The sequence below is a fragment of the Bubalus bubalis genome, chromosome 24 (assembly GCF_019923935.1).
Source record: "Bubalus bubalis isolate 160015118507 breed Murrah chromosome 24, NDDB_SH_1, whole genome shotgun sequence".
NCBI classification, from domain to species: domain Eukaryota; kingdom Metazoa; phylum Chordata; class Mammalia; order Artiodactyla; family Bovidae; genus Bubalus; species Bubalus bubalis.
This window is the reverse complement of record NC_059180.1, coordinates 34,510,353-34,535,969: the sequence shown is the minus strand read 5'-3', so window position 1 is coordinate 34,535,969 and position 25,617 is coordinate 34,510,353. Positions and strand designations below refer to the sequence as shown.

At 57.5% G+C, this 25,617-nt stretch overlaps 2 protein-coding genes across 5 annotated transcripts in view; one reads left to right on the top strand and one right to left on the bottom strand.

Annotated features, from left to right (window-relative positions):
* Positions 1 to 8,520, top strand: part of PMM2 (phosphomannomutase 2) — a 30,510-nt gene extending 21,990 nt beyond the window's left edge. Inside the window, exons 8-9 of one of the 4 annotated variants that reach the window (XM_044936268.2) lie at positions 6,285 to 6,514; positions 7,056 to 8,520. In XM_044936268.2, the coding sequence (XP_044792203.1) occupies positions 6,285 to 6,514; positions 7,056 to 7,443 (618 nt within the window). In that variant the 3' untranslated portion in view covers positions 7,444 to 8,520. Of the gene's footprint in view, positions 1 to 389; positions 1,390 to 1,496; positions 1,795 to 6,284; positions 6,515 to 7,055 lie in introns of those variants that run through there. The other 3 variants (XM_006063385.4, XM_044936269.2, XM_006063387.4) reach the window with 3 other exon arrangements.
* Positions 8,521 to 10,539: 2,019 nt separating this feature from the next.
* Positions 10,540 to 23,751, bottom strand: CARHSP1 (calcium regulated heat stable protein 1). Its single transcript, XM_006063388.3, has 4 exons — positions 23,600 to 23,751; positions 15,507 to 15,671; positions 14,721 to 14,843; positions 10,540 to 12,694 (listed from the first exon to the last, which is right to left on the bottom strand). Exons 2-4 carry the CDS (start codon positions 15,662 to 15,664, stop codon positions 12,532 to 12,534), a joined length of 444 nt encoding a protein of 147 aa, XP_006063450.1. The 5' UTR covers positions 15,665 to 15,671; positions 23,600 to 23,751; the 3' UTR covers positions 10,540 to 12,531.
* Positions 23,752 to 25,617: the final 1,866 nt, after the last annotated feature.

Sequence of the window (25,617 nt, the reverse complement as noted above, 5' to 3'; positions counted from 1 at the left end):
CCCCTCTCTTTGGGATTTCCTTCCCACTTACGTCACCACAGAGCATTGAGTAGGCTTCCCTGTGCTATGCAGTTGGTTCTCGTTGTGCCTGCGTGCTCAGTCTCGGAGTCGTGTCTGACTCTTTGTGACCCTGTGGTCTGTCACCCACCAGACCCCTCTGTCCCTGGGATTTCCCAGGCAAGAACGCTGGAGTGCATTGCCGTTCCTCCTCAAGGGATTTTCTCAACCCAAGGACTGAAAAATCCCTGTGTCTCCTGCTTTGGCGGGAGGAGTCTTTACTACACATAGTAGTGTATCAGTTACCTTCTTTTTTAATCTTACGTACCTTTAAAAAATGGGTGCTGCGAAATGGAGGTCCCCCTCCCCCTGACTCAATCCTTAATTAACAGGCATTCATTGTAGAAAACGAGAAGCGGCGTGAGGAGGCAAGTAGAAGGCGCTTGTGAGTCGCAGCTGGCACGCCGCCCAGCCCGTCTGCACGTCTGTCCATGACCCCAACTGTGGGACCTGGCACGTTCACTCCTTTCGTTGTTGCTTTTGTTCTCAACATACTTCATTCCCGCCCCTGCATCAGGGAATATATTTTGAAGACAAACGTTTGATGGCCGTATAATATTCTAGCGATTAGGCACAGTCTTTTGACCCATTTCCCTAGCAGAGGCCGTTTTGGGTTGCGGCTCTTTGCTCTTGTAACGAACGCTGTGGTGAACCCTTCTTGCGTCATCCTCGGCCCTCTTCTCTGGTCTTCTTTGTCAGTGGTTTTCCCGGAAACGGGAGTTAGCGGCCCAGCCATCTAACTCTTTGACCGTCCTGACGCACAGAGCAGCTCAGGCGCTAGCTTTACGCTTCTTTTCCTATTCGGTGACAGACATTCTGAAAGCTGTTTTTTCCCTTTGTGCCAGGCAAATGTCTTTGCTGGCTTCCAGGGAGGTGGCACCTGAGCTGAGTACTGGGTGAAAAACCATTTCCCTGCCAAGCTCAGCAGACTCAGTTTCCCTCTGATGGGATCTGACGTTGTATGGGGTCCCCTGTGTCTTCCCCGACCCCCAGCCCACCCTGAGCACCTCCAGAGAGCAGAGGGGAGAAGCAAGAGGCTGGCCTTTGCTTTTCTAAACTCTTGTCAGTGCTGGAAACCCCCTCATCCTCTCCAGCAGTCACAACAACCAGTGTCCTAAACCCAGCTCGGAGTTCAGGTTAAAGGCCCTGGGTCCAGCCCTGGGGGCCTTGGTTTGCCGTGGGGAGGGAGACAGCCAGGGCTTGGGAAGAAGACCCAGACCACTCTGCCTCGCTGTCTGGGGGGCTGCCAAATCACCCCCAGCCTTCCTGAATTCCCAGGCAACAGTGCTTCTGCTTGTTTAATGCTTTTTTTAATAAACATCTTGGCTTTAAGTCACTGCAGCATGAAAACACATCTGAACCCATTACCCACTGATGGACTCTGACTCTGCAGTTCCGCTCTGGTTGATTCAGCTCTCGATTCTCTCCTCCATGTGTAGAAAGGGCTTCAGAGAGGGGCCGGCCCAGCTAGGACCCCGCCCTTCGCAGGAGGAGATGGAGTGAACACAGCGGGGTAACAGGCTGCGTGACTGTCTAAAGACAGAGAAGTCCTCTCTCCTCACGTTTGCGCGTCCGGACACACAGGGAGTCTGAAAAGATACCCCAGAAACAAACTCCAGAGTTAACTGTGAGGGTAGGGGTGAGGAGGGGAGAGGGACTGCCCGCTGTGACCAAATCCTATTCTTTACATTTCTGAACTGCCTGAAGGTGCTATATATTGAAAACTAAAACTTTAAACTGTCTAATTGAAAAAGAGAAGAAAACGAAACTTCTCAAGTACTTCCTCAGCGCCAGACCCTGAGCTGGACACTTCCACGGGGTCTGCCCCGTCCCCACCGCAGCCAGGGAAGGCAGGGCCCCCACAGAGGATCACCCCTGAGTGGGCTCTGGAAGCCCCTCCCTAGTCATTCTCTCCCCTTACTTCCAAAGCACTGCGATCACTCTCCCTAAAACCCACGTGGTGGAGAGGGGCAGTGGGCTTGAGAGTACCCAAATCTGCGCCCCCAGAAGCCCGGCGCGGTGACCACAAGCAAGTCTGTCTCTTCCTGGGCCTCAGTGCCCTGGGCCGTCCACTGGGGCATGGGTCCCCTTCGGAAGGCTCAAGAACAAAGTGAGGTCTTAATAGGGCAGGCAGTGGGGCAAGCCTGGCCTGCATCCAGGAGCCACTGCCTTTAAGGAAGTTCGGATAAGGCTCACCTGGGGCTGAGGGCGCTTTGTGAGGTTGGGGCCCACGGGGCGGATGACGCGTCACCATTGTGAGTGGTACCCAGCTACCCTCGAGATGCTCGTAGGTCTTTAGCCACAGTCAGGACTTCCTCGCCGTGCCCAGCGTTCTCAAGGCATCTCCAGGGCCCCCAGCAAAAGCACTGTGTCCTGGGGTCAGACCCACCTCACTCACTACTCCTTTCTCTGGTGAAATCTAAGGACTAGGTCTCAGGTGGCTGATGGCAGGCTTTGTTAGCGGGGTGAGGGGAGCCCCCCGGAGGAGGTTGGACCAGATTAAAGGGTCTCAGCCTGGCCGAGAAGACCCCTGTGCCCCCGCTGAGAGGAGCAAAAGCTAGAATGGGGTACAGAGGAGCCACAGGTTCCAGGTGTCCACCGGGGGCCCGCCTTCCTTCCAGACACAACAGTCCATGGCCTCCAGGGTCCAGAGGACAGGACGGTGGCTGACTGGACCAGGCCCGAGGCAGGAGTGGCCCCTGCCCGCCCCAGCATTCCTGGTCAGGGAGAGTGGGCCCCCAGGGGGCACTGGTGTTCATAGCATCAGCTTCCCGAGCCAGGACCCCTCACAGCTCTGAACCCCTTTTTATGGATCAGAGGTAGGATATGCCAGAGCCATCAGCAGACCGGAAGGGTCAATCATCCAGGGACTTCAGCCCAACAGCCAGCTCGCTTTCCACCACCCCTGGCCAGGTCATCTTGTGTGTGCACGTTCTGTTCAGTCATGACCGACTCTGTGACCCCATGGACTGTGGCCCACCAGGCTCCTCTGTCCATGGGATTTTTCCAGGCAGGAATACTGGAGTAGGTTGCCGTTTCCTCCTCCAGAGGGCCTTTCTGATGCAGGGATCGAACCCACGTCTCTTGTATCTTCTGTGTTGTCAGGTGGCTTCTTTACCACTGAGCCGCCTGGTCATCACTAGATCTGAAACCACTGGTTCTCGGCCCTGGAGGCAACATTGGAGTCACCTGGTTCCTTTCAAAACCTCATGTCCCTGGTGCCAGGCTCTTATTATTTTTTACCCTGTTTACTTCTTTCTCGGAAAAAAAAATCAGTACATTCTCTAAGGGCATTCATTTTCAAACATTAAAGTTGTTTGAGATTGTGGTCAGATCAGTTCAGTTGCGTCCAACTCTTTGCGATCCATGGACTGCAGCACACCAGGCTTCCCTGTCCATCTCCAACTCGTGGAGCTTGCTGAAATTCATGTCCATCAAGTCGGTGATGCCATCCAACCATCTCATCCTCTGTCATCCCCTTCTCCTCCTGCCTTCAACCTTTCCCAGCATCAGGGTCTTTTCAAATGAGTCAGTTCTTCGCATCAGGTGGCCATAGTGTTGGAGCTTCAGCTTCAGCCTCAGTCCTTGCAATGAATATTCAGAACTCATCTCCTTTAGTTGGATCTCCTTGCAGTCCAAGGGACTCAAGAGTCTTCTCCAACACCACAATTCAAAACCATCAATTCTTCGGCACTCAGCTTTCTTTATAGTCCAGCTCTCATATCCATACGTGACCACTGGAAAAACCATAGTCTTGACTAGACGGGCCTTTGTTGGCAAAGTGAGATTGTTCTCACCCACGGAGAACAGCACATGTGGCAGTCAGGTGGGGAGCCCCCAGACCCACGGCCTGCTGCCCGAGCCCCGGGCGCCTGGCCCTCAGGTGGCTGGAGATACCCTGAGGTGGGAGCTCTCAGAGTTACCCAGGCCTCTGGCCCCCCATCTTTTGTTCTTTCCCAATTTTACTGATGAATTTTTTAAGCTCTTGCGGTGATTGTCACCTGCCACCAGGGGGCGAATCCCTGCTCTGGGCCGAGGCCTGGTCTTGGAGGCCTTTGTACCCCTAACAAGTAGAGATCTGCCAAGTGCCTGTTGGACTCCCCCGGGGTAAACATCCTCGTGCAGCCGCAGAGCCTGGCTATGCGGTGGGCGGGTGTCCACGCAGCCCAGACCCCCTGGAAGTCATGTCGAGTCTGTGGCTTGCAGGAACCTGGGTCAGGGACACTGAGCCCTGCTCCCCTTCTTTATCTCCAGCATCGGCATAATCAGGTTTCACTGGAACCCTCTCCCCTGCAGCCCAGACCTTGGCCTCTCTGGGATTAAATATTAATGGGCGGCCTGGGCTGAGCCGGGGCCTCTCCTTCAGGCCGGCCAGGTTCACCCCAACGGAAACACGACCGCTTATTCATCCTTCCGCCCCCTCCCTCTTCTCCCAGGAAACCAGAGCTTTGTTCTGGAGCTTGGGGAGGCTGAGTCTGGTAACCTCGGTGCATATGTAAATCCAGTTTTGAAATTTCCACCATTTCCTGTCCTCCGAAGCGTTACTACCGAAGCTGTATTTTTCTCGAGGGCGGTGCCCTCACTAGCTTGGTGTTTGGGTTCTGCTTCTCCCGACCTGCTTCCGAGTCTGGCTGGCGAGGTCTGTGCTGCCCAGGAGGAGCCTGCCGTGCTCTGAGGCCAGGTCCCCGCGGGAGAGGCCTGTGGGCGGTTACGCTTTCACAGGTGATCTGAATCTCTGGACCTTGGCTCGATACAAGCCAGTGGCTTATACAGTAGTGGGGCTGACTCAGGTCCAGAGACAGCTCCCCTACCTGCCCGCACCCCCGCCATCAGGGCTGGAGGATGCTCATGCCAAGTGAGGCTGTGGTGGGCACCCAGCTGTCCCCGCACGGGACGCCCTCCCCAGGGGAGTGGGTGTGGCGGCTCTGAGCCTGGTTACCCCAGAGGTCCTGCTCCCCAGGTGGTGTCTTCTGTCTGCCTTGCTCCCTGCCTAATGGCAGGCGCCTCCTCTGCTCCCCCTTTGGAGTCCTCACCTCGCCCCCACCCGTTCTCCAGAAGGACCCTCTAGTGATGGGAACCTGATGGTGTGAAGCCTGGCTCCCTGGAGGCTTGGCGTGAACCCCCCTCCTCCCGGCGGGTTTTCAGGGGCAGCCTTTCCCGGATGGGCGGTCACTGTCTTCTCCGTCGCCTCCCTTCCTTCAGCCCCTCCCTGCATTCTTTACAGAGGCCAGCGGAGCCGTCTGGGTCGGTCTCAGAGACCAGCTCGGAAGGCAGCCTGTTAGTGGACTTTGCCACTGTCCCTCGAGCTTCCAAGCCCAGGCCAGGCGGGTTGTGGGCGCTGCCTCCCTCCAGCGTTCCTCCAGGGTCCGTGAGTGGCGCAGCAGTGAGAGTGCCCGGGGGCGCTGGGCCTCTGCACGGGGCAGGGCTTGGTTCTCCCTTTGTTGTCAGATGCCGTTAGGTGCGCTGTGCTCGCTTCCCCACACCCGGGCGGCCCTAAGAGAAATCTTTCGTTGCATCGTAAGAATTGGTTTCACACGTACTTGTTTTGGTATTGTTTTGTTTTTCAAATATTTACTCATCTATTTATTTGGCTGCGTCTTAGTTGCGACGCTCAGCATCCTTAGTTGAGGCCTGTGGGATCTAGTTCCCTGACCGGGGATCGAACCCCGGGCCCCCTGCTTTGGGAGCAGGGGGTCTTAGCCACTGGACCACCAGGGAAGTCCCACACATGTATTTGTTTAGGAGACACTGGCCATGAAGTGGGAGCTGGCTGACCCGAGTCCTTTCGTGGGACATAAATTTGTGAGGCCCATGTAAGGCCTGGTCAGCTTCTGGGAACGCACCTTCCCCAGCACGGCTCCAAGGTCACGGCTCCCAAAGTGGCTCCACCCAGCTCACCTGGGCCCCGGCAGCTGACTGTTCTGGGTCTGTGAACCTCACCACCTCCGCCTTCTGCTTGGGGGTGGCTGGTTCTTACAAAGACGAGAGCAGCTGTAATTTCAGGTGTCAGTCGTTTAAAAGGTTGTCAGATTTTTTTTAAGATTTTTGAATTAGGCTGCTTATCCATTTTTGTAAGGAAAGTGTAGGAATTTCCATAAGAAGGAAAGCAGGGGGCAGGGCCTGGGGTGTGGAAGCAGCATTTCCCTGAGACAGGTGTGACTGGGGAGGGCGCGGCACTGGCTCCGGGGGTGGGGGGGTACCCACAATCACGGACCCCCTCTCCCCAGCATGCCCAGGTCCTCCAGACACGTGCCCTCAACTCCTGGGGACGCAGTGGGCGAGGGGAGCAAGAAAACAGGGCCCCGCACTCGCTGAGCCCCAGGGGCTGCCACAGGACCGCTCGTCCACCGGTGACCTCCGCGCCTCTGGCACGGTTCCGCCACGATCCCCCCTTCACAGACGGGGAGCCGCCCACAGCGCCCCCGTCGCTGGTGCTGGAACCAGGATCTGAGCCCAGGTCAGCAGGCTCGGTCTCCAGGCACGTGGGCCCGTTGAAGCTTAATAAGCCACATGCGTGGCCAGTCACGCGTCTGTCAGGCCAGCCACACGCGTGGCCAGCGTCAGCTCAGGGATGGACCATGTCCATGGTCCCAGGAAGTTCAAAGGCAGTGCAGCTCTGGCCTGTCTGCCCTCCCGTGACCTGTTAGGAACATATGGGTGCAGTTAAAGCAAATCGATGGCAGTGAGATTCCTGTCACCCACTGTGCCTGCTTTCTTGATAGAAAAATAAGCCTTAGACGGGTCTTCGGGAACATTGTGATTTCTTCCACAGGCATAATTACATGTTCCTAGCGGAAGGCAGTTCAAGGGAAGGTGAAAAACCCTTTCTTGGTAGCAACTGTCCCGGGTTGTTCCTCTCCTGGAATGGTAGCTGCAGAGAGATGCTCCCAATAAAACGCGAGGTCCTCATTTCTCTGGTGGTCCCAGGCCCTGGGGTGGCAGGGGCCAAGGCCCAGGACAAACCAGGTGGCGCCTGCATCCGCCTCATGTCTTCACAGGGCGGGAATGACCACGAGATCTTCACAGACCCCAGGACGGTGGGCTACACGGTGGCAGCACCCGAGGACACGCGCAGGATCTGCGAGGAGCTCTTCTACTGACCGGCCTGCACCCCATGGGAGGGAGTCGCTCCCTGTGAGAGGGGTCCCCCCCAGCCCACTCTGCAGTCCTCGCTACGGTCCCCGCTCGGCAGGGGAATGGCCCTCCGTCTCCAGGGCCAGAGAAAAAGGCTTGTCAAGAACGGTTCCAAGGACTGCCTCCAGCAGAGTTACATCCCCACCCGAGTCTCCGACCACCCCCACTCCACCCCATATGTGCAGTCACGGTGCCCCCGGGGGTTTTGTTTTTCAACTTCCCCATCATTCCAGAACGGTCCAGAGAGAATGAAATGAGTGAGCCTGGACCCTCCCTCTTCATGAGTCTCGTGGAAAATGTAACAGATGTTCATGCCAGGACCCCCTGCATCAGCACTGGAAGGGGGCTCTCTTGATGAGAAAGGACAGGACGTTTATGATGAGCCGACCCCAGCACGGACGTTTATGATGAGCCGACCCCAGCACACACGGTTAAGACATTTCCAGAAACGAAGCCCATGAGTGTCTGTGCTGGCCCAGTGACCACTGACCCCTGGGACTTTGCACGTCACTCGCTGAGGACTCGGGGTAGCTCCGTATCCACTACACATTGAAGAACCCACTGGTTCCGGGGACATGGATGGTGGAACCAACAGCCCCACTGAGAACTGGCCCGCAGGCCGCCTGAGATGCTGCTCTGAGCCCCGGCACTCGGGCCGAGGCCTTCACACTTCACTCCTCAGGGATCAGGGAAGGGCCTGAGCTGCTAACAGATCTGGAGCCCGGTCTTTGAAGAATAAGCCCGCCCCCTCCCCCCCACTCCCTCACCGACTTTGACCCCGGGGCTGGAGCAGCTCTCTCAGGCCTCTAACCCTCCCTCTCCTCCCTCCCGCCTCCTGCAAGTTCCTGTGTGGCTGGAAGGACAGCAGCTCTGACCCTCATCCAGAGCACAGATGCGAGCTTTCCAAGAAAATGGTTCACACATCTTTTTTCAGCTTTGGTCCCTCCAGACTGGGGTGGGGTCAGTCCAGGCGTGACCTCTGCTGGGGACTCTCAGACCTGAACCTGAATCTGGGGGTGGGGGAACTGGAGAGGGCTGTTCTGGCACCCCACTAGTTGGTCCCCACCACTGTGCCTTCATCACAGAGGAACCTGGATCCCCCCCTAGCCTCCCCCGAGCCCGGCTTGTCTTAGCCTGGAAGCAAGAAGCAGCACCAATCTGGAGGTCGGCCCCGCCCGTGGTCACATGCTAGGGTGACCCGTTCTCAGTGGTCCGCAGGACTCAGTAGTCCTGGGGCATCTTTCCTGGCTGGATTTTAAATGATACTGTAATGATTTTTCAAAATGAAAAGTAGCAAATTAAAGTGATTTTATTGGTTCCTGTTTCTCATTCCGATTCCTGTTTTGTCCCTGGGTGGTTCATTGAGCCGGTGCCTACTCAGATTCTGGGGGAAGAGCTCAGCCCTTTGGGACCCGAGAGTCGGTTTTTTCAATGCAGTGGTTTCCACGATGTTGCGGGATGGTAACTGCAACTGGCACAGACCCTTCATGCCTCTGTCCTCTGGGTTAGTACCCAGTGGGCCCTACAAGTCTCCGTAACTTCTTATGTCAAAACATAAAACAGTTGAGTCTTACCTTACTCAGAAAGTGGCAACCCTTATAACGAGGTGGAGGGTGTGCTCTTTCCCCGCCCTGCTTGGAGCTTCCCTGTGCAGGTCCCCAAGGCCGGCCCCATTCCCACCCCCACCCTGCACTATCAGAATTCCCTCAACCTGCTTCCCATTCTCCAGATGACTTCGGACCCCCCGTCATCCTTCTGTTTCTGTAGTCTTATCCCAGGTCCAGCCCAGCCCAAGCTCCCCCAGTCATGTCATCCATCTCTTCTTTATTTAGACATTCTCCCAGGTGGTTCAGATGGTAAAGAATCTGCCTGCAATTCAGGAGACCCAGGTTCTATCCCTGGGTCTGGAAGATCCCCTGGACAAGGGAATGGCTACTCATTCTAGTACTCTTGCTGGGAGAATCCCATGGGCAGAGGAGCCTGGCAGGCTACGGTGCAAAGGATAGCATAGAGCTGGACACGAGTGAGCATGGAGGTTCAGATGGGATTATAGTCCCTACCACACACACAACAACTGAACAGACTTTTCATAAGAGCCTTGGAAGAGTGGCAGCCGCCGCCGCTCCCTTCATCATCCCCAGAAAACCCTGTGAGGCAGAGCTGTGAACCCTGACAGGCGAGGGAAGTCCCTCCCTGCCTTCGAGGTTCCAGGACGGTAGACACTGTGGCAAGAGATGTAAACACAGTAGCTCAGTGTTGAGCAAGAGGGAAGCAGAGAGGTCACCCCAGGTCAGCCTGGGGCTGTTAAGAAAGCTTCCCGCCTCCCTCTTGCCCTTCCCCAGGCCCCACCCCACCCCCACCCCCAGCACTCTGGAAGCTGACCTGGGCTCGAGGGCACAGGAAACAGGGGAAAGACCACACCAGCAGCTACCGGCGCCAGGAAGGCCCTTATGAACCTCGGTGAGGAGCTTGAACTTGATCCCAAGGGAGGGATCTGCGTGACAGGTCTGTCAAGCTCCCTGGCGGGGAGTGACCGGAGGCCCAGCCGAAGAACCAGTCAGGTAGACCGGGCACTGGGTGTGTCTGGGCGAGGCAAGGCGGCCTCGGCGGCCCAGATTCACTTCCTCTCCTGGGGCTTCTTTCCTCGTCTCCCCAGGCAGGGCCCCCTCGGCCGGGGCTCCATGTCTGCCCAACCCGCCTGCCAACCCTCCACAGACCCCAAAATCCCTTTCTGCAGCTCCTCCTATCCCCTGCACCCTGGCTGCCACCGAACCCTCCCTCATGCTAAATGCCAGCTCCAGCCTCTCCCTGAACAAGTTCGATGGGCTGGTCATAATTTTTCCTAATGTGCCCTGGCCATCAATATGCTCTTACATTAAAGATGTTCGCCTGCGCACCACCCCAAAGTCATCACCTGCCTCTCGAGAGGCAGGGGGCCCAAGGAAGACCTTCCCAGCCTCTCCTGCCCCCCTGCATTCCCCCTACCCACCCCCATGCCCTTGGAAACCCCAAACCTGGGCCGCCTCCCCTGTCTGTGCACGTGCTCACATCGGAAACAGGGAAATGCATCAACAGGGCACTTCACAGCTGGCCAACCAAGTGGCATTTTCTGTTGTCACGAAGCCACATCCCTTTGCTCAGCTCACCTACATACGAGGGTACTGATTAAGGAACAAGGCATGGGTGATCCCACTTTCTTACTCATCCCCCCAAAAAAGACTGAATGACTGTATCAGCCTCCTTTGGGGAGATGAACCCCCCTTTCCCGCCCCCCCCCCCCACCCAACCTGCTGGCTTCAAGAAAGAACTCCCCGGAGCCAGATTCCACCTTGACATAGAACGCCAGACTCTCCAGCAAAACAGTTTATTGAGAAAGGTGCTGGTGAGAGGAAAGACCTGGAGTCAGGAATCCAGATTCTGTCCCCAGCTCGGTGGCCAACACCATCCATCCTCCTAGAGCCTCTGGGATAACTCAAGATTCTGCTTTGAGTGGGGAGGGGTCCCTTCCAGCCCTCACGACACAAAGTAAGAATGGAGCATTTACAAAGGAGTCTCCCAGCGAGAGGACCCACATGTCACCTGGAGGAGCAGATCTGACTTCCAGCCCACTAGCAGGCTGGTGGGGTCACATGGAGCCCCAACCATGTACCAGGGTGAGGGCAAGGCAGCTGAGTCGCCTGAGGGAGCGGGTGGCAAAGATGCAGGCTCTCAATCTCAAGGATGGGTCTCGGGGGACGTGACTTCACTCAAAGTGTGGTCCATACCCAATAGACAGGGGTCTCTGGGGGCCACCTGGGGACCATCCAAGGCTGGAGGGGAGACGGCCACTGCGGACCAGCAGAAGGCAGAGTGGGGAAGACCCTTCAAGGGGGCACTACAGGCCGGGAAAAAAGATCAGCTTCCTTAACTGTGACGTTTCATTGTGCACTTGTAACCAACACTTGCTCGCCTACTTAAAAACAACTCCAGGGGTCATTTCGTGATGTATGGAAATATCAAATCGCTGTGTTGTGCACGGGGAACTAACATTGTGTTGTAGATCAGGTATACTTTAAAAAACACACACAACTCCATTGGTCCTCAGCAAAACAGCTCTGGCCTCCGACCCCCTCGCAGAAATTCAGATACACTGGAAGAGGCCCCACTATCTTTCAAGGGCTCATGCCTCCCTGTACTGCCAAATGGACCCTTGACTACATATTTCATGGGTGTGGCCACATATTTCAAGATGTGTGAAATATGTTTTTCCCATATTTCCCAGCTATTTCTATTTTTAAATCACAACTAAAGCCGAACCAAGCCACACCAAAGGAAAGCCTTAAGGATCTGTTTACTGGAAATATCCACAAAGGTCTGCAAAGTCAACAGCAAAGTGCAAACAGAACTGGCTCCGATGAGAGCTTGAGTTCTTAAAGAAAAAAAAAATTCTAAGCAGTTCACACCAGTTTTCCTGAAAACACCACCAAAGGCCTATTTCTCCTTCAACTTGTGACTTCGCCAGGCTCCCAGGAAGCAAACCACCTGCTCTTTTCTAGATGGATCCCGAGAAAGGTCCCTTTGGAAACAAAGACCCGCCCCCCCTCCACACTCCTCACCCCTCCCCTCCACCTCCCGGATGGGTGGCTGAGCCAGGATCGCTCAACCACAGACAGAGAGGACCAGGCTTCAAAGAGAACGAGGACTCGCCTCTGAGCACACGGCTGCCACATGGAGGACTTAGGGCTGCCAGACGCCCAGCTGTTCCACCTCCTGCTGCAGAGACATCAAGACCCCCGCGCTCCCCGCCCCCAGCCCCTTGGAACAACCAGCTCAGAACCAGAAAAGTCTGCCCAGGGCCAAGGAGAGACTCACGCATGTGGGCGGAGGGCGGGGTGGTGCGCACGCTCCGGGTGAAAATTCTTCCTGGGAAATCACTCAGGGTCCATGTCACTACCCAGAGGACCAATCTGGGGATTCTCAGCCTTCAATTCCGCGGCGGGGGCGGGGGGAGCGGTTGTGGGAGGAACTGCAGGCCAGGGAAGACTCCCGACCCAGCCCCTGGGCAGGGCTCAGACCCTCCACTCAGCCACCAGGGAGCGCCTCTCCTTTTTCAATGCTTTTAATGTTTTTCAGATGGTGAGGTGTTGGTTGCGGTGGTCGGAGGCTTGTTGGTGGCCGAGGGCACCCCCGTGCCTTCCCCTGTCTCCAACCCCTTCCTCCAGGAGACACTTGACAGGGACCACGCTCCCCCCCCTTTCAGATGCCCCATCTCAAGCGGCACAGTTGTCCTCTCCCGCTGGTCCCGCCTCCTGCCCCGGGTGTCTCCCCAGAGCCGGGGAGCCAGGGTGCCTCCGGCCGCTCCTAGGAACTGACGACGTGGCCGGACCAGGTCTCGTGCTTGGTGCCCGGCGCCAGGTGGGTGATGACCACCTCCACGGCCTGCAGCTTCTCGTTCTTGGGCGGGATGGAGCACATCTTATAGGTGACCTCGTCGCCTTCCATGGGGACGTACTCCCCCTCCACGCTGCGGGGCGAGGAGAGACACTCAGGGCTGGCGCTGGAAGAAGCCGGGACACCAGCCCTGGGGGAGGAGCTGCCCTCCCACCCCTGCCCCTGGGGGAGGAGCTGCCCCCTACCCTGCCCCACCACCAGGCGGAGCCACTGGGGCCCTCGGTCTTGACTGAGGGTCCCCTGACCCAATCAGCTCCTTTCCTGGGACCTCGGCTGTGGAGACAGAGATGGAGCCCCGCCCCCACGGATGCTCACAGGGCAGTTACACGTGGGCACCCTGGGGCTTATGGATGGAAGAGCCAGGAGAGACAGTCTTGAGCCTGAGAATCAGAGTTGGGGGATGACCCCGCGGGGGTTTCCTGAGCAGCAGCCACAACCTCTTGCCCGGTCCAGGAGTCCTGGACACCAGGCTGCACCTCTGCTGTTCAGCTCCTCAGAATCCCATGGAGCCTTCCAGAAAGTCCTTTTCCCTCTTTTTCTACAGGACATGAGCCACCATCTCACCCGGGATGAAGAGGTCCCCATCTTGATGCCCCCTTGGCTTTACCCACTGCCCCCCACCCCCCAGGAGGAATATCCCCTTCGGATCCTGAAGGCCAAGTCCAGTGAGCTCTCCCCTGGGACTATAATATGGCCTTGATTGAAGAATCACATTGCAAATGGAGCTGCCCTCTTTGCTGTAGCCACCAGGAAGCTCAGGAGTAAAGGTGCAGCCCGCTGCTAGCAGTGAAACCAAATGCCATCTTTCTTCTCTGCCCCAACCCCCTGCTTTCCTTACTAATTTTTCTTGGCGCATTGTGTCTATCCTTGTCAACCACTCTAACTCCTTCCAGAATAAGAGGCAATATAGATATGTATTTCTACATCCACGTATGATTCATATGTATGTCAAAAGGCGTTGCTTTAGCAGTGTCCTCGTGTCTACATTGTACAGGGGGTCTATGAAGACCAGGCATGTAGGGATGTTGGAAGAGAGTAAGAAAGGGTAACTCTCCCATCTCAGCAGACATTTGCAAAAGGAGCCTAATTTCAAAACATGGTTTCTACATATTGTCAGGCCTGCTGTGTGGGGTACTTTGCCTGCCACTGACAAAAAGATTGGGGTGGGGGTTGCTGAGGTCAAAGATGGGGATGGGGTAGGGGAGCCGATTAGGTCCCCACAAACCTGCAGGCTGCTTAGAAGACCAGAGGTGGAGGCCAGCCTGCAGGGCGCCCTCCAGCCCCAAGGCTGAGGATGTGTGGGCCCCACCCTGGGTGCCCCCCACCTCCTCTCCCCGCCAGGGTTTTCAGACACTCAGGAAGGAAGGACATCAGTGAGCAAGAGGCAGTAGAGAGGGTCCAGCCCCACACTTCCTTCCTGGAGCAGAGTTCAGTCACCCCCCAGCCTCACCAGGGCAGGGCCCCCGGGGCGAGTGCAAGCACCCACCCTCAGGCCAAACACAGGCTCACAGGACTCCCAGGGACACCCAGGCCTGCCCGCCAGACACACACAGGCATTCAGACCCACCCCAAAGTGAAACTGAAAGTCACTAAGTCGTGTCCGACTCTTTGTGACCCCATGGACTACAATCCATGGAATTCTCCAGGCCAGAATACTGGAGTGGGTAGCCTTTCCCTTCTCCAGGGGATCTTCCTAACCCAGGGATCAAACCCAGGTCTCCCACATTGCAGGCAGATTCTTTACCAGCTGAGCCACCAGGGAAGGCCAAAGGAGGTTCTCACCTCACACGCACATACACACAGAGACACGCACACATGCAGAAACACACACAGAGACACGTGCACAGACATATGCACAGAGACACACACGTGTGCGCACCCACAGACACACACACACACACAGTCACCTCCAGTGTCTCACACGCTGCCACCACCATGTAGACTCACACCCTCAGCCCTGAACACTGTCACACAAGCCTGGCCCACACAACCTCATCACACTTGGCACCCGCCCAGCAGAGTTCACACACTCCCCCTGCCTCCTCCAGGCCACGGCACCCACCCTAGCCCCAGAGCACCCGGATCAGCCGCTGACTCACTCGGAGATGTGCAGGAAGATGTCAGGGCCACCGTCAGCCGGGGTGATGAAGCCATGGCCCTTGGACCGACAGAAGCATTTGCAGACTCCTTTGTAGACCGGGCCCTGGGAAGCCCGCACCGTCCTGACAGAGAGTGTGGAGAGCATGAGGGGCCCCCACTAGCCCTCTAGGACAGCCCCCTGCTCTCAGGGGCACACCCAGCTCTTCCCAGTTCCCACCCACAGCTGTGCCCCAGGGCATTCTGGGCAGGGCCGCCATGTACAGTTGTGCAGGTTACGCACTGCACAACTCTGGGAGCCACTCAGAGACCCTGGTGACAGTGACTCTCTGAATGATGCTGGCAAACTTTTCTCAGGCCTCAGTTTCCCTGTCTGAGCAAAATCCCCCTGAGCATCCCTCCCTCTGAAGGCTAACTTAACAACAGCCTCCACATGTTGGCCTGAGCTTTGCACCTGCCAGGCGCCATGTGGGTCTCCTGCAGCACAGTGGCCACCCTGCTACCGTCCCCGTTTTGCAGCTGATAAGGTCAAGGGCTCCCAGGGAAAAGGGGCTTGTGGGTGGTTAAAGCCTGATGATCTAAGACCCCAGCGATTTCCTATCCCTGGCCACCCTCATCCCTCACCCACAGCTCACGACAGGCTCAAGGAGGGGCCTGAGGGCAGTGCGGTGCGGGGTTTACAAGGTGCCTGCCCAGCTTCTCACCATCAGCCCCTTCCCAATCCATAAGTTTCCCATGTGATAGACAGGGATGCAGAGGCGACCTGTCTGGGGAAGCCCGAGACTCACGCTGAGAAGGTCCTGGTGCGGCGAGTAGGCAGTGGGCTCGGCACCACGTTGCCCCGAAGCGGGGACGGTGAGCGATCCCGGGCCTGTTGGGTGTCCAGTAGCCCAGTCGAGGACTGGTGGGTGGGGGGCTGGGATGGAGGAGGAGGCTCAGATGACATGGCTGACCTGGAGAGAGACGGGGGGCTCTCAGGGACTCACGCCTTGCTAGGGGGGCTCTCCAGATGCCTCCCCACGCTCACGCCGGACAGAGTGTCATCTGAGACTTGAATATTCCTCTGGCTGTGGAATGCAGGCTCCAGGCTCACTCAGCGTGGATGTCACCTGCTCCAGAAACGCGCCCGCTCGTCCCAGTCGGGGCAGGCGCCTGGTCTGCGCTCCTGTTGCAGCAGTGTGCCTCCCTCTATGACAGCTCCTCACAAAAACGCCACGAGGACACCACTGGCCCCCCTTTGTCCCCAGGATGCACAGCACAGGCTCTGGCACACTCAGCGTGCGTGCGAGCTAAGCTGCTTCAGTTGTGCCCGACTCTTTGCAACCCTATGGACTACATAGCCCACCAGGCTCCTCTGTCCATGGGATTCCCCAGCAAGAATACTAGAGTGGGTAGCTATTCCCTTCTCCAAGGGATCTTACTGACCCAGGGAACAAACTCGAGTCTCTTAGGTCTCCTGCATTGGCAGGCAGGTTCTTTACCACTAGCGCCACCCGGGAAGCCCTGGCACACTCAGGCACTTGGTAAATTCTTGTGAAAGGGAGGGAGGGAGAGAGAGAAAAAGGAAGGAGAGAGAGAAAAAGGAAGGAGAGAGGGAGGGAGGCAGACAGGACACTCAGGAATGCTTCAGTGCCAACCACATGGATGAGGACTCGGCCACTCATCAAACATTTCCCAACTCCTACTAAGTGCCGGGCACTATGGGGAAGGGGAAGCGAAAAAGGGACCCGCACTCAGCGCTCCTTCAGGAAACTCGGGGACACAAATCAAAAAGGGCTCGGACCCCAAGTCAAGTCCGCGTCCAGGAGAAACCCCGAGGGGGGCAGGGGGAGCGGGCAGGGGCATTTCAAAGGCAGCATCTCCAGCCACCAGGCCCCTGACTCAGATCCAGGCCTTAAAGTTCATTTCTACCCAGCCTGAGTCTCTGACTGCTGCTGAGAAATGGAATTCCCTCTGTGACCCCTAACACGCATCAGACGCCAGGGGCAGACCCAGCTGAAGAGAGAGGATCTACATTCCTGTCTTGAGAGCAGCACATGGCCACTGTACCCAACTTGCTGGTGGCCTTGGCTCAAGGCCATGAAGAAAGAGCCAAAGCCCAGGACCCAAAGGGCCTTGGCTGAGTCCTTTCCGCTGTCTGGGATCAACTGTGCCCATCGGTGCAGCTGGGTGGGCATCACGCAGCACCTGCTCAGGGTTGGTGTTGGGGGTTCAGGGTGGCAGGTGCGGACCCCCTGGCCCCAGGACGGAGAGGAGCCTGACTAGATATCATCCCCCCTTCATTCCCAGGGTGTCACCACCCCCCCATTCACAGGGAGTGGTGGGGCAGGAGCAGCTCTGCTGGGTTCTGAGAGGTTCACACAAGGTTTTCATATTTAAAGCACGAGCTATCTTTTAAACATCCCAGAGGTTTGCCCCCCCCCCTCCCCGGCTCCAGGCAACGTTTCCAGCTAGGTTTGAGAAATCTAGCAGCTCTGACAACCAGAGCCTCCAGCCCACCTCCCCACCACCACCCCTATCCCCCGCCACTGCCCTGGCTTTCCTGGTCTGCAGGCATTTATGTGGCCCAGGGCACCAGCTTTCAATCTGCATTGCCCAGCAATGCCCCTCTGCCCCCAACCCAAACTGCCTGAGAGCCAGGCCTGATTCCTCAGAGGACAGGCCCACCTCTGCCCCCCAAGAAGACGAACTGGCTCCCTCCATGTGGCCCCGAAGCCCCCTACACACTCCCCTTTCAGGACTCAGCTCCGTCTGGCTGGGAGGGGAGACAGCCAGCTGGCTCCCTGGAGGAAGCGACATAGTACCTCCTGACCCTTCTCTCAGCTGCACCCGCGGCCAGGGAGGACCGCGAGTCCCGAGAGCCCCCACCTCAGAAAGGCCCCGGCGGCTTGGGGTCAAGGCTCCAGCATGACCCACCAGCACAGGTCATAGAGTCCTAGAATGTTCCAATGCCTGGGGTTCTGGGAAGGGGGCCGGTTCAGAAAAAGGGAGGGCCCCACACCCAGGACAGCCGGTAGGAACCACTGAGACCTGAGGACACCAGGGTGAGGTGGGGAACAGCCCACCCAAAATCTCCCTCTTTCCCCTGCTGTCAGGAACCTCTGACTTTAAATCCCACCCTTCCAGCTGTGTGATCTTGGGCAAGATACTTGACCTCTCTGGACCTTGGTTTCTGTATCTGGAACCTGGAGATTTTTTTTAACAGTCCTGACTTTACACCAGCGTCAGTAAGTTGAAATGACATAATACATGTTTTAAGCATTCTGCACACGCTCCGCCCAGAACGAGTGAGCATTTAAGGATCAGCTACAATTGTTGTTATAACCGTAATCATAAAGTCATTGAACAAACATGCGCCTGATGGCAGGCCCTGTTTTTAGGCAGTAGAGACTCAGACAGCAGGGCTTCCCTGGTGGTCCAGTAGTTAAGAATCCACCTGCCAGGGCAGGGGACACAGGTTCAATCCCTGGTCTGGGAAGATTCCACATGCTGTGGGGCAACTAAGCCCACGAGTCACAACTACTGAGTCCGTGCTCGGCAACAAGAGAAGCCAACGCAACAAGAAGCCCGTGCACTACAAGTTAGACCCAGCAAAGCCAAAAACAATAAGCAAACAAACAAGAGTGGGCCATTTGTAAAACAGGGGCAGGTTCTCCCAGTGTGGAAACAGCCTGTGCAAAGACCCCAAGGTTGGCAGGGGCAGGTGTGACTAAAGGCCAGCAAGGAGACTGGGGGTTGGGGGGTCGCTGGGGAAGGAGGGGTGAGAGGCAGGAGATGGGTGGGTGGAGGGGCAGGCCAGCTCAGGAATTAGGGCATCATCGTCATCCCCACGGGTCTCCACTCTTCTTGCTCATGTCCATCCATCTGACTGTTCCCCCCTTCCCCACCTCCCTGTAAAGCAGGTCTCAGCTGGGGCCCCCTTCTCTCTCCTCCCCAGCCCCTTTGACTCTCCCAGGACACCCAGTCCCGCAGAGATTCCAATGGAAGCCCCCGGCTTGGGGACAGAGCAGGGTCCCCCTGACCAGCCTCAGGACCGGGAGCCGCCACTGACGTTCACGTGCACCGTGAGCTGGGCGCCCGGCACAGTCGTGCTGCAGGTCAGGGCTGCGCGCATGCGCACTTGGCAGTGGGAGAAAATGAGGCACTGAGGGATGCAGAGCCTCCGGGAGAGAGTCGGGGAAGGGAGCAAGGGCTTCAACCACCACCCTGCCCGCGCCTCCAGAGGGCCATCCGTGCAGAGCACAGCTGAAGCCTGGGTAGACCTGGACGGGAGCCAGCCACCCCCACCGGCCTGCGGGGATGGGGGGCGGGGACAGGGAGGAGTGAAGGGCCTCTGTGTGGGAAGGCCTGGGTTAAAGTCCAGCTATAAGGAAACCAGCTCGCGGAGCGGGGAGCCAGTCACCCAGATGCCGGCTCTGGGGTCGGCTGCGGCGCCCCCAAACACAGATGGGGGCGCTGGGACTCTCACACTTCCAACCAGCAACTGCTCTCCCAATAACGCCAGCGGGGGGCCTTGCAGCTGGCCCTGGAGGAGGCAGGGCCCACCCTCTGCCACTAGCCCCTGCTCCGGGACCTCTCACCTCCCTATAGCTTCATCAACTCCCTACAGCTGCAGGCAGTCTGCAGAGGGTCGCCTGAGACTGAGGCTCTAGGCCAGACCTGAGATGGCTTCAGGCTTGCAGCAAATTCAGACCAGGTGTCATGCCCAAGGCCTGTTACGGCTGCTGAGCTGTGTGCACACATTTCTGCATGAGTGCATGCACATGTGTATATGTGTGTGGTTGTGTGTGTGGTGCACGTGTATGTGTACACATGCATGTGTGTGAAGCCAGGCACACAAGCACGTGCATACATGTGAAGACCAATGGACTGAGCAGGGAGGGGTGCAGGGAGCCACCCAGCCCCCAGCACCAGCAAGGCCTTTACCCTGGGAAAGGGCAGGAAGGGGGCCTCAGCCCAAAATAGCCTGGGAATTTCCCACAGGCCTATGGGTCCTCCAGGAAGGTTCACAGAGCTCAGCTGGGCACCAGGCTCTGGTCTTCCCAGCCCCTCTTCCACCAGCCCACGCATCCAGAGACTGGAGACCTACCCAGTCCTGCAGAGCCCCTGCCATCCTGCCCTCTGGGCCTCAAGCCCCACCAGTCATATCAAGGGCAAGTCTGAAGCTTCCCTGGTGGCTCAGTGGATAAGAATCCACCTGCCAATACAGGAGACACAAGTTCGATCCCTGGTCCAGAGGAGCAACTAAGCCCGTGCGCCAAAACTATTTAGCCTGTGCTCTAGAGCCCAGGAGCCACAACCTCTGAAGCCCCAGTCCCCGAGAGCCTGTGCTCCACCACAAGAGAAGCTAAGCGACAATGAGAATTCCTTGCACCACAACCAAAGAGTAGCCCCCTCTCACCTCAATGAGAGAAAAGCCCGCGCAGCAACAAAGACACAACACAGCCAAAATAAAATAAATAAATAAGGACAAGTCTGTCTTAAGCCGTGTAACCGGTTGCTGACTCCAGGAAGGGGTCCTTGGCAGTGCTATCAGTCATTTACACTCTAGTGAGACGTTTGCAGCTCGTTTCACAAGGCTCCTCCATTCTTGGTAGCTTTCAGGCCCTGGAGGGCAGAAAGATAGGGGTGGGAGAAAGAACTGAGCTTCTTTCTCAGCCTGGCAGCAAAGCCAGATCCCATCAAGCCTACTCTGAAAAATGGGGTGTGGAGCCTTCCCTGGGTTTCTGGATGGGGGAGGCCAGGGCAGGGTACCATGTTCAGATACCTCCTAGCCAGGAGGCCAGGCCCCTGCTGGCAGGTGGGAATGAGTTCCACCCCACACGATGGATGGGAACAGCACAGAACACTTGCTTAAGACAGGTATGAGGTCCCACATTCTGCATTTCTAAGGAGCTCCCCCCAGCAAGGCAAGATTGACATGGAGTAGTACTGGTTATGGGGTTACTGGCCCGGCCCACCTCTCAGCCTGCATAAGAGGGCCACCAGATGAGTCACAAAGTCACCCTAGTCCACCCAGGTGCCTCACCTGTAAACTGAGGCAGAGACGCCGCCCTTCCCCTCTCCACCTCCAGCGCAACTGAGGTCCAACCCCGCAAATTGGGGGCACTTGGGCCAAACGGGTCAGTAGGACAGCGGAGTCCCAGGAAGCAGGAAGAGGTTCACGAAAAGAGTCCCGAAGTGGGCCTGGGCTGCATTGCCCTCCGCTGCGCTGGGGAGAGGTGGGCTCAGATCGGGGAGAGAGGGGTCAGGGGAGAGGGGGGAAGAGAGAAGGGGAGGGGAGGGGCCAGTGGGCGGGGGCAAGGCGAGGGGCGGGGCGAGGGGCCAGAAAGGGCGTGGCCAGGTAGAGGGGCAGGGCTCGGGGCAGGAAGGGCGTGGCCATGGAGGGGCGGGGCTCGGGGCAGGGGAGGGGCGGTGCCAGGGAGAGGGGAGAGGCTCGGGGCCAGGAAGGGCGGGGCCAGGGAGAGTGGCAGTGCCCGGGAGAGGGGCGAGGACTTGGGAAGGGGGAGTGGAGCCTGGCAACGGGAGGTGGGAGGGGTCGAGGGGAGGTCGGGGGTCGAGGGGAGTTGGGGGGGTGGAATCAGGGGAGGGAGCGCGAGGGAGAGGCGGCCTGGCTGGAGCTGGCCGCGCCCGCAGCAGAGAGAAATACGAAGAAGGCACCGAGGTGCATCTGAGATGTCCGTGCCCGGGGTGGGGGTGGGGGGCAAGCCCAGCTGGGAACTTTTCGGCCGCCCGGGAGTGCTGGGAAGAGGCCGGAAACCCTAGGACTAGCGACCGGGAAGCCAAGGCGCCCTCCGGCACAGGCCCGCCGTTAGCGTGCCGGCACGGCCCGGCCCTGCCCGGCCCGGCCCCCGGCCTGGGAGGCGCCCAAGCCCCTGTGGGTAACTCGAGGCCGATTCTGCATCGCCATCCCATCGCCCCCACTGCCAGCCTTCCTGTATTCCATCTTCGCCTCCATCCAGGGCTTCGATCAGACCTGAGTCTCAGGCCTAATTGTGCTCTTCGCTCCCTCTGTGACCCCCACTGGCAAGCGACCTCCGCCGTTCCCGGCCTCAGTCTCCCCATCTGTCAAATGGGACGGTCCTGGTGTAGCCTCCCAGCCTGGCGGACTGAGGGTGTTGTATAGGAGGGTACCAGATACAACGGCTTCAGGCAACAATAGTCGAGCCGCTAATGGTAGCACTGCCAGGTTCCGGCCGTCTAGAATAATCCCTCCCACGTCCGTCTCTGCTGATGGGACACAAACCGAATGCCCTGAATGCCCTGACTTTGCCACTCGGTGAGACAAAGACCGTTCCCCTCCCGAGAGGGCCTCCCTCTTCCCTCAGAGCCCGGCAATGGGCCTGGCCCAGCTTTTCCCGAGCTTTTCTCGGGGCCGGGCTTCGCGATACTACAGGCCCTGTTTCTGCTCTGTTGGGGCTCCGGAGGGTGATAAAGACCGCAGCATTAAGAACCCACGGCCATCAAGGCAGCCCGGGAAAGGCGAGGATAGAGGGGGTTTGGAGAAGGTCCCTGGCCCCGAGGAAGGGGCGCCTGCTTCAAGCCCTACAGGGGCCATGGGGAAGTCATTCCTGGCAGAGGAGTCTGCAGGGGCACAGGCTCAGGGACAAGGAGGGAGGGCGGGTGCCAGAAAGGGGCTGGGACAGTCTGGCTGGGGGATGGAGATAACAGAAAACTCTGGTGAAGAGTTTGGGACTGAAACGACAACGAGGACATCAATAGGCGATTTTAAGCCTGGGGTTGATTTGAACCTGTTTTTACAAGTTCCCCCTGTGTTCAGGGTAGAGAAAAATATTGAAGGGGCAAGACTGGGAACGAAGAGACCAAGAAATATATATATATATATTTTAAAGCAAGTAAAAAATGTAACAGTAGCTAAAGCTCCCCCACCGCAGTCTTGGGTCAGCCATCTCCTTTTATTCTCACACACCCCGTTACGGTAGGGAAACTTACATCCCCAGCCTACAGATGAGGAAACGGAGGCTCAGTGAAGCCCTCTATGTTGCAGTGAGACCCTCCTGCCTGTGGGAACGGAGATCGTGCCTGGAGGGGGCTGAAATCCGGCCCCCCCACCCTACTCCCAATACATACATCCACTCCAACCCCAGATAAGCTGTTGGGGGCTTCCTTTTTAGAAATCAAAACAAAAAACCGTTGCATTTCCGGCCTGAAAACTTGGGCTGCCAATGAGGCCGGCAGGGAGGGAGCCCGTGGGCGCGAGTGAAGTTTCTCTGCACCGCCTCAGGGGGCCCCCCCAACCGGACGCAAACACCCCGGGTGAGCGCCCGGCGACTCCTCCTCCCTAGAGGCGGCCAATCGCACGGCGCCAGGATGTCCCCGCTCCCTCCCCAATCTCCTCGCCAGGCCTGGCAGCGGTCCCACCACCGAGCCCGCAGCTGGCGCGGCCAGGCCTGGCTGGGGGCTGGCTCCACCTCCCCGAGCGGGGCCCCCGCCCCGCGCGCCTCGCCCCAGCGCCTCGCGAGTCACCCCATCCAGCTCCATCCAGCGAAAGCAAGGGGAGGGGTGGGGGTGGGGGCGCGGGAGGAGAATAGGGTTTTTTTTTCTGCACCAAGAAAACAGGTGGTCAGGCGGGAAATGCAACCAGACGTCCGCCCGAAATCCCTCGGGCTGCTGCCACACCCACCATCCTCCAGGCAGGGATGAGTAACCCGCGCTGCCCAAACAGGCCACTGCCGCCCGGCCATTTCCGAGGGGCCCAGAGACCCAGCCGGAGAGCTGGAAGACCCTCCAGAGTGGGGGTAAATGGGGGGCAGCGGGGGCAGAAGAGGCCGAGGTCCCATGCCCGAGGATCTTGGGCCTCCATCGGAGCGAGGGCACCCCCCACCACGCCCTTTCTGGGGTCCCCAGAGAAGCTCCCTACCTGGCTATCCGCTCCGCTCCACCAGGCGCTCAGCTCCAACTGCGGGGAACCGAGCTGGGGAGGGGGCGTGGTTGGCGGGGCGGGCTTGCCGCGCCCCGGCCCCTGACCCCGCCCCCTGGAGCTCTCGGCCAATGGGGACGCGGCCTCGAGGAGGGGCGGGGCGGGCGGGACCAGTCCCTACGGGACCTTTGTGTCCGCGCGCGGGACTGGCGGGAGCGCGGGGCGCATGGCCTGGGGCGGGTGGGTGGGGGGTGGCCCGGGCTCTCGTCTGTGCTGCACACCCCCGGCCGGAAGTCTCCCGAGAAAAAAGGAGAGCATCTGGTCGTCGCGCCCGAGCGAGTCCCTCCCCGAGCCGAGGGCGTCGGATTTGGTCCCCGACCTGACCTTCGCTCCAGAATCCTGATGGGCCCCGGGAACTTCCTCCGTTTTAGCAGAAAGAAAAAGATACAGGTATGAAGAGAAGGGATGAAGAGAGTGGCCGAAGGGAGAAAAAGCAAACCAAAAAAATTCAAAGAAAGAACAACAACGAAACTGGGAGAACTGATTTCATCCCTTTTGTTTTTAGTTTCAGCTCCTTGAGTCCTCTGTGTTTGCAGGTAAATGAACTTACTCCCATCTTACAGGAGAGAAAACCGAGGCACAGACAGGTGACCCATCTCCTCACACCCAGCAAGTCAGAGCAGGCCCTGAAAGGAAAGTCAACCCTGGATGGAGGCTCCAGCTGGTAGTTGAGGGGCGGCATGTGGGGAGGGATCTTCTTAAGGGTCTGGGACAACAGGGCCGAGGAATTGGGGTAGCACAGGGGTCCTTCCTGGAACCCACCAATTCTCCCTGCCTCTCTTGTATGGTCAGGTTAGGGGTTCCCTGGAGAAGAACACAGGTATGGCTTCCTTGACATAAGAGAAGCCAGTTTGGGCCTAAGCTTTTTTATGATCTGAAGCCTAGCCACAGTGTTTGTTCTTTAACTGGGCTCGATAATTAATGATTTTAAGGGAAGTGAGGGAACGCAGGAACGAGGGAAAAAACAGTTAAGAAACAATAGTTCAGCCATAAAACAGAGACCACCTCAAAGATATGAAGATGTTGATCTTCCTGATATCTGTCAACTAAAACATGGCCTCTGTTGACCTTTGCCCGAATCTGATGCAGTACTCGCCTCTGCTCAAGCCTCTTCATGAATAGGCATGTACTCTTAGCTTAAAACTTCCCCAGGATTTCCCAGGTTGTCCAGTGATTACGACTCCGATCTTCCTGAAAGTCAGGAATTAAACAGACAAAAGGACATTCCTGAGAGCGATGAGAGCATGTACAAAGGCCCTGAGGTGGGAAGGAGTTTGGTGGGGCTGAGAGAGAAAAGGGAGCGTGGGGTCAGAATGCACCAAATTCAAGTGTCTCAATTAGGGACTGATGGCAGCCAGGAGAGAGCTTAAGGCAGGTATGAATGGAGACTTCTCCCTCCAAAGTGTGCCCCATGTCTGCCCACTTGTACCTATTTCTTCCCCCCATGACTTGAGCCTCTCCCATCTCACCAGGAGCAGCAGCCTCCACCCAGTTGCTCTACCTTCCCCCTAACATCCATGCCTACGCTCCAGTTTTCTTTGCAGCAGGCAGAATGAGCTTTCTAAAGCATTTATAAAGCCAACCATTGTTAAAGAAAAGATCACTCATGACACTTGTTAAAAAGGTAAGGCAGACTTTGTTCAGGACTATCGGGATAAGTTAGGGACCACCGAAAAATGAGGATGGTTTTGGCACAGATTGGGCTAAACTCCAAATGCAGCAGGGAAAAGTGGAAAGTTATAGCCAAAGTGGGTTGGAAGCATGATGGATGGAAAATTACTAAGGAGAAAAAACATCACAGGTCAAGGACAGTTCTGGATGAACTAGCTAGCTAGGATTCGTGCTGAAGGCAGGTCAATGTGATCAGAAATCACCTCCCCCCACACAACCACATCTCCCCCACTAGCAACATCCACACTAGTAACATTTACTGGTTACAACTGACCACTGACGTATCA